The sequence below is a fragment of the Plasmopara halstedii genome (assembly GCF_900000015.1).
Source record: "Plasmopara halstedii genome assembly, contig: Scaffold_2061, whole genome shotgun sequence".
NCBI lineage: Eukaryota > Oomycota > Peronosporomycetes > Peronosporales > Peronosporaceae > Plasmopara > Plasmopara halstedii.
The window spans coordinates 1921166-1929005 of record NW_020188969.1 but is presented as its reverse complement, the minus strand read 5'-3'; the positions used below and the strand labels follow the sequence as shown (position 1 = coordinate 1929005).

At 42.9% G+C, this 7840-nt stretch overlaps 2 protein-coding genes across 2 annotated transcripts; both read right to left on the bottom strand.

The window, feature by feature from the left end:
- Window positions 1–405: 405 nt before the first annotated feature.
- Window positions 406–2586, bottom strand: PHALS_02917 (vacuolar amino acid; the record flags this gene model as incomplete). The annotated part of the gene is made up of 7 exons (XM_024717382.1): window positions 406–505; window positions 572–651; window positions 728–1804; window positions 1869–2062; window positions 2151–2320; window positions 2392–2462; window positions 2527–2586. The coding sequence occupies 7 exons, from the start codon at window positions 2584–2586 to the stop codon at window positions 406–408; spliced, it is 1752 nt and encodes a 583-aa protein (XP_024582886.1).
- Window positions 2587–5471: 2885 nt separating this feature from the next.
- PHALS_02916 (uncharacterized protein) lies at window positions 5472–6615 on the bottom strand (the record flags this gene model as incomplete). The annotated part of the gene is made up of 4 exons (XM_024717381.1): window positions 5472–5557; window positions 5692–5789; window positions 5875–5941; window positions 6456–6615. 4 exons carry the CDS (start codon window positions 6613–6615, stop codon window positions 5472–5474), a joined length of 411 nt encoding a protein of 136 aa, XP_024582885.1.
- Between the last annotated feature and the right edge of the window lie 1225 nt (window positions 6616–7840).

The following is a 7840-nucleotide window of genomic DNA, read 5'->3' as shown; positions in this document are numbered from 1 at the left end:
AAAGTTGGGATATTTTTTTATATATGGCAAAAGTTGGGGCATTTTTTTTATTCTCTCTTTGTTTTAATATCTACAATATCGTAGATACGATAACAATGTTGTACCCCTCGACCTATGAAAAACGAATGGCTTCAAATTGGCGTGTAGGCTAATACTTTCCGTCTGTGCACTCGATTTAATACCCTGACTTCCAGCAGAGCTGAAACTGCTAATGGAACTCAAGAGATTAGAGGTCTTTTGATCAAAGACTATTTTTTATAGATGGAATGTTACGTTGCAAAATTACAGTCGGATAGAGTATGGACTACGGAGAGCTGGAACGAATCGATACGCTTCGCATCACACAGGCAGTTTCGCCATTTCACGTATATAGTCACAATGGCAGCTATGAAACTGCAGGGAGTTTCATTTCCATGTGGAAACTGCTTGGGAAGTAGCAAAAATCATTGTACACAGACCAATGACAACCAAAATACCATTCAAAATATGTCCACTTCCGACAAGTCTGGTAAGAAAGACAATTAGTCTTTAAATGTTTTGTGTGCCCTGTAGAAAAGACACTGGAGCTCACCTTGAGTGAAAAATGCACGGATAAATGAAAGCAAGTGGCACAGAACAGAAGCCGCCAATGATAGACACAAAATTATCGAGCTGCTTGGACAAATAATAAGCAACACACAATTCTTTGAATTCGTGTTAGAAAAAATGAGAACAGGCTAATACTTACTTCCTCTTTGCCGAAGTACCCAATAAAGGCTGTGAGGCAGACGAGCACAAAGCGAAGGCCATTCTTTTCCCATCGCCAAAATCCTTTGACGTGCTGATTAGGAAATAATTTGCATTCCAGAACGTTTACAGCGGGATACAACATCAACGGGTACGACAATACCAGTGCCAGAGAGTACGTAACCTGTACAACGATCGTGCCTGTGCTTACACTTGAACTGGGCAAATTTAAAGTCACTACCGATTGTGTGTTCCTTCCAAAAGCTGCGTATACTGTGCTAGCGAACAGAATGCAAATGACTAAGATTGACACTACACACCATGACAAAATGACAGGAAATTTATGTTTGATCTGATCATCCATGGAATCGTATATCGGCAGTACCAAACCGATGCCTTCAAAGCAGTAGACGGCAACACCAAGAAACATAGCCCAGTTTTCGGAATTAAAATACTGCCATGTCAAGTCACCATGTTCTGCGTTTTCGAGTGTGTTCACAGTGTAAGTGAGGATATAGAGGAGACCAAACACAATTAAAGCATCCGCAAGTAAGCTTGTAAGTGCAAAATACTCCAATCGACGCACCCATGCCAGAGGTGTGTAGAGTGGAATTTGAAGCAGGATAAGCGTCCATGACGACGTCGAGAGTGAGCTTTGGAGCTTAAACGCGTGCAGCAATACTTCACCAATATTTTTTTCGACAAAAATAAGATAGGAGCAGCAAAATCCGATTTGCGAAAAGACTAAAGAAAAGTTAACTGCATTTCGGCCCAGCACACCAAACGCTTGTTCCCCAACGATACCATATGTGACGTTAGGCTGCTTGCCATTGCGAAAGAGATAATTTGAGCACTCAACCAGGCGCAGCATGCAAAAAGTTGAAAGTGCTGCGGAAATGCAAAGTCCTACGATGGAAAACAGCATCCCTCCATTCTGAAATCCTTTTGGTAAGAACAAAATACCGCTGCCGATGAAAGACTTGAAGATCGTAAAAACTGTTTTTGTAACAGACGCTCCTCTCGAAGAAGCCACGCGCTGAGATATGTCAAAGCTGCTTGATAATGGTGTCAACTCTTCCTACTTTCGTCAAATTTTACACGGTGTCACCTTTAACAACTTCAAGTTTTTATGTAATACGCACATTGTACTCGTCACCAAGATGTAAAGTTTCATTGACAAAGCCGCGGTATGCTGATTGCAGCATGCTGTTTGGGCCGATCGACGTCAAAAGCGATTTGTGCACTTGGTGTGGAATAGTTGTGCTCTTATAAAGTGTATTTGTAATGACATGATTACGGCGGAAACCACCAGGCTGAACAAGGTCTGAAGCTTTTCCTGAATTTCAAATGATGCACAACGGATGACTGCCATCAAAAATTCAATTGCGTTTGATAAAAAACATCTCATCTGCAGCAGCACGAACCGACATCTCTGTGAAGCACCTCACTTGTGTCCGGCAACGACTTCGTACGTATCATACCATCATAAGAGTTTTTCGATACGGCAATATGGATATCACGCGTCATGTCCGACCCTTCTTTAGCAATGTCATGCGCAAGTGTTGGAATTTGTCCGTAGTCTTTGCAAGAATCTCTGGAACGAGGTGAGAACATATTTTCCAGCAAGGCGAATATCGGACAATTAAGCGTGCTGTTACTGCTTACACCAAATCAGTAGGTTCATCTTCGCAGGCCGTTACCCCAGATAGGATATTAAACAATTTGTTTATAAATATCTAGATTACAAAATTCAAGGATCACGGAGATAACTGGCATCACAATATTTTGATTAATGTCTACGAGAACTTGAATGTCTACAATAATATTCCAAACAGCCAAAAAGTGATACACAGCACGCATCGTAAGAGCTCACATTTGGCCTATTTCTCCTCTTTACACTCGTCGCGACCGTCTGTCAATTGTCGTCAGCTCGTACTGGTTTCTTGAGATCCTTGGCGTGATGGCGTTGCAAGAGTATGGGTGTTTCTTTTACAGCCTTAAGTTATTTGCAAATTGCAAGCTATCCGAAACATCTGCTGGAGAATATTAGTAATCGACATAGCAGATACGTTTCATTGTAGTAAATTTGTGCTAATGATGAGTTCATTTAAAGTATAAGTTTACAGCATGCTGCTCAATTGTCGAACTAGCAACGATCGGTATGACTGCGGACGCGCTGCTAGTTGTTGAAGCCTATAATAAGATCGACTGGCATCGCTTACATGAATCGTTATTCCGGGAACAGAATCTATTCGTACAGGTGCGCATAGTATTAATGGGAAAAAGCCAAACAGAAGCTCTAATAAGATTAGCCGATTTTGCCTATAAGATCAAGTGGTTTCCAGGGAGCTCAATTTTTCAGAACAACCGTAATTGCTCTTTCATATAGTATGTCTTCAGTCGAATAAAAAAATTAGCATCACAGCATTTTTAAATGCAACCTCGTGGCTAGTAAGCGAGCGATTAACTTTTAGCTGCTTAAACAGCATGTGGCGAATCAAAGCTTAAAGTGCAGCCATTACACGTGATCGTGAAAAACGTTGGCCGAAACGCGAGATAGAAAAGCGAGTAGATTCATGGTCTGCGTTTGTAACTCACACCTCTTACATGCAGCATCGAAGCCGCAGCTATGGTTTGACCGAGTCAAACATAACAGGGGTAACCTTGAAATACTTGCGGATGTTGTTGGCGACTGAATCACTTGTGGAGATAAAGTATGACGTCCCAATGAAAAATTAATTTTCTGTCAGATAAATATAGTTTTGCAGCAGTGATACAGGGCCGTGTTTGCTTCGATATCTGCTTTGCCAATCTGGAAGGAATACATGGATATTAATTACAGTGATATTTATCACGAATAAACAATATTCTGTATGAGAAAGAAGTTTGTGGCAAAACTTACATATTTTATAATGAGCAACAGTAACATGTCGACGCAAGGCGCAGGCTGAGCGACATCAGAACGTATATGGAGAGGATTTTATAATCTGGTATACTTACCTACATGTTCAGTGCCTACAATTTTAACGACAAAGTTGCGATTATGCTGCATCGTACATTGCACCATCATGGCAAAAATGAATTTATCGATGCTCAATACACCATAAAGTAAAAATGATCCTACATAAAACATTGTTTCGCTCTACAAAGAAATTGGCTTAATAACGCTTTGTTGGAAAGAGTAGCTAATACACCGTTCCTTTAGTTTTTCTCTGCTCTAGAGTTGAGATATGATTCAGAATTGATGACGTGCACATATTGAATCGGCTCATTTCAGCTTTGGCTGCTCTCCAAAACTTTCGAAGATGGTCGACCTGCAACTATAATAAAAAAAAGCTCACAAGAACCAGCTGCGGAAAAGGAGTCTTTCACAAACACTGCTCGATTTGCACGATTAGGATCACATCATGTCATGCGAGTAAGTATCCGGCAGATTAACCAGGGCTGTTACCTGTATTTGGTGAAGTGGCAAATATACTTCGCTTGGACTCATGAGAGCTTGAGATACTAATTCGTTACAACTCCCTGGCGCCGTCGAAGCTGACGCCCTGGCGCACCGTTGATCTGCATCACTAATGAGTACAAGCAGATTGACCCAGCGCAATGCGCTTCCCATTAGCGTGTAGAAGCAGTTCTTCCTCTATGTACCGACTTGGTCGGTAGTCTAAGCAGCTGTCTCACGGAGATACGTTAGGCTATATACAGAAATAAGCTTATATGATGGATTATCACTTCGGTGTTCATGTCATGCTTATTGGTTGCAAAGACGATCCTCAAACAACGCTCCAGTCGGACATCTGCTTGACAGAAGCTGGTCCGGAAAGCTGAAGTGATGTTCTTCCGCACCTGCGCGTCAAATGAGTGCGCTTGTCCTTGGCATTTTTTCAGCTGTTAGCTTGAAAGACGAAGTAGTACGGGGCTACCCAACCGCTGTGGCTTTGATCGTAGGCAGTGCTTCCGAAATGTGGAGATCTGTGGGGTCAGAAAGCGTTCAAAAGAAATAGTCTTGGGCGCTCGTTTTGCTATCAATTTTAGAAGAAGGATCGTACGCTTAGGTGTGTAAGGGGCTCCCCATGGAGCAAGATGAAATGAATTTGAACTCGTGCTGTGATCGATTTCGCAACAATGTTGCAACTCTTGCTTTTTTAGTTGGTTATGTCCATCGCATAAGTGACAGGATGACATTGTTCTGAGCTCTGCGGTGAGAGGTCAAAGCATTTTCAGCCGTACAGAGCGGGCACGAACTGCATAATTCTTGAAGAGGAGAGGCATAGAGTAAACGCTCCCTGCTCAGTGAACAACTCTGCCGCGTGACTCTTGTTGACAGTGGGGGTGTCGGGTCACGACATAAAGATTGCTTTGACCGTTAAGAAGCTTAGCTTCATCACTAAAATGGTCTTTAAGGTTGTTGGATGCAAGAACCGTGCCGTTCTCAGCGGAACGTTGAACGATATGATTACAAAATTGAGTGACGCCGGTTTGCGCATAAGAGCAAGCACTGTATGGTGAAGTGGAGAGATGCATACGAAGTCACCCGCGATACATTGAATAACGAATGATCTTGAGTCGAATCTCAACTTGATCAAGGATCACGACTCCTTATCGTGAAACCTTTTGAAGGTAATACTGACTGGCTGTATAAAAACTTCATAGGATCACTTAGACAACGTTCACACCTGATACTCTAGAAGAGGCAGACACAAGTTTCAAAATACAGGACGAAGGGTACCGCTTATCACACCTAACTAATCGATGCATTCAGAACCAATGTACAGGAAGCATCGAGTGCGCATCGGAGCAGCCGAATCCTTCTGAATAGCTTCTCTGTATTCTACAACGATTGACGGTATCATCATCACAAGGAAACGCAATTGCAAAAACCACCACTATAACGCCTCAGCCATTGCGAAACGCTGGCCCGTCATGCCGTGGACTAGTCATTGCTTCACAGGAACAAATTCGTACCTGTCGCCAATTCCGATACTAAATTGGTTTGCGATGCAATTTGATCTATATCATAAGCGATTTTGAATTTGTCGATTGCACTGCCTTCATCGCAGCAACTAACTCGGAATACCACAAGTCAATCACAAGTCAATAAGCTTAAGGAACGTAAACCCCGAAACATATGCGAAAGGAAGTATATACTGTGGCTTTGCTTGATAATTAAGAACTTCTGTCAATGTGGCTGGGCAATGAGCATGGACAAAAGTATCTAGAGGTGTTTAAACAGTTTGGTGAGAAACCTTCAAAAAGTACCAACCGGGCGTATGTGGAAGTACTATTGACTTTTTCACAACCCAACAGAGTGAAACCACTTATACTATAAGTGCTATGGGGTCAGTCCCATACACATGTTGTGTAAACCACATACTTATGTGTGTGGTTAACATTAACTATATATTCTGCATAGTTATATATCCCCTGATTTTGTTGTATCAGAATTTGGAGGCACTTGTCATTTTAAGGCCGATTGGCCATAAATAAGTCACTTCAACTTTTTTTTTCGTTCACGTAAACCAACGGCTCGCTGGGAGTGGGCAACACACGATGAAGCGTGTTAACTGATGAAGTCTCCCTCAGTACGTCCGTGTCTACGGACGGGAAATCCCCGTTACAATAAGTCAAGACCTTTAAGACCAATGTTGAGAAAATGTCACTTTGGATACAACTTGTAAGGATGACGATAGATTAGGCTCTGCCCCAGACGAGACAACAGTGCGACGAACCAGCGGTCTCCAAGCTAAGAAGTCGCGCGCGGGAGTAAGCAATCACGTGCGGTACCTCTGTCAACAAGACTTTCTCGTCATGAGAACAACTCAAACGATAAATTTCGCAAGTATTCACATCGCCCTGATAGTTGCACGTTCGGTCCAAATTCTTGTCCATCGGTCAAGATGGCAAATAAACAGAAACTCTGTCAGTTGGGATGGCGGCAAAATCTTTCGAAATTTATGGAGGGTCTCTGTACAGATTGCGGACAGCACTTATACCTTTCTCCACTTAACTTCATTTGAGAAAGCGGTATATGTCGCAATGAATTAGGAGCATACCTTCCATCTTGAGAATGCACTAAAGGTGCAAGACGTACAGTATCCACGAATTCTACAGAGGCATCGGTCATCAGCCAAGCTGAGGAAAGAGATAATTTTAAGTTGTCGAGCACTGATAGCGGCAGCTTCAGTGGCAGTATCAATCGTGTTCGCACTGCGAGTTCTCTGTTTGAAGCTTCCACGCAGGGTTTATCGAAGGACCACTTGCCGCAAAAAATTGGGTTCTAGTATATCGCCATGTGTAACGGAACTACACTTCCCTGGTAACAGGGGTGTGTGTGTCACACCAGATGGGCATGGTGTGACCACACCCAAATAAGAATACAGTACGGGGCTGGAAAGCCAGTAGTTATACATGTATTTTGATTTTACTATACATATTTATGAAAATCTAAATATTTAAGATTAGGCGACTTTGCCGCAGATAAAAATAAATAAAGTCAGTTTTGGACATAAACGGAAGAGTTAATTAGCCTTGTGCTAAGGCAATAATTACTCCTGGAGTTAGCGGGTTGCGATCCGCTAAACTCGTACTTGTTCCAAGAATAGAACGAGAGGTCGGTGACCTAACTTATGCTTCCTCAAAGCACAAAGCTACGGCAGCCCCGCTGCAATGGTAGCATTTGTAGTCAATCTACATTTGAGTCGTTTAGACTGATCCTCTGTGAGGATGGAACAATTTTCCTATTTGCCCCAGGGCATGCAGGACGGGCTTAAAAAGCTGATGTCCTTGCTTGGCTCTGAGGGCGTACAAGACCTTGCTGCGCAAGGTCCCGAGGCAATCGGTGCGCATCAAGAGGCTTTTTTAAATTACAAAAGTGCGCTGCTAGAGCACCTGCAGCAGAAGATGTCTGTATCATTTGCATCTGTGATACCACCGTCAGTGACGGATGTTTTCCCCTCTCTAAGCCGCTCATGGTGAGCTTTACGGTCTTCAAGGGGAAGGATGGAAAGAATCTTCTGCTCCGGGTGAGAGAGGTCGAGATGGTCATCGCATCCACCATGCTCCAGACCGAACAACAGCGCGTGGCGCTAGCCATCTAAAAGCTCTGTGGTTGAGT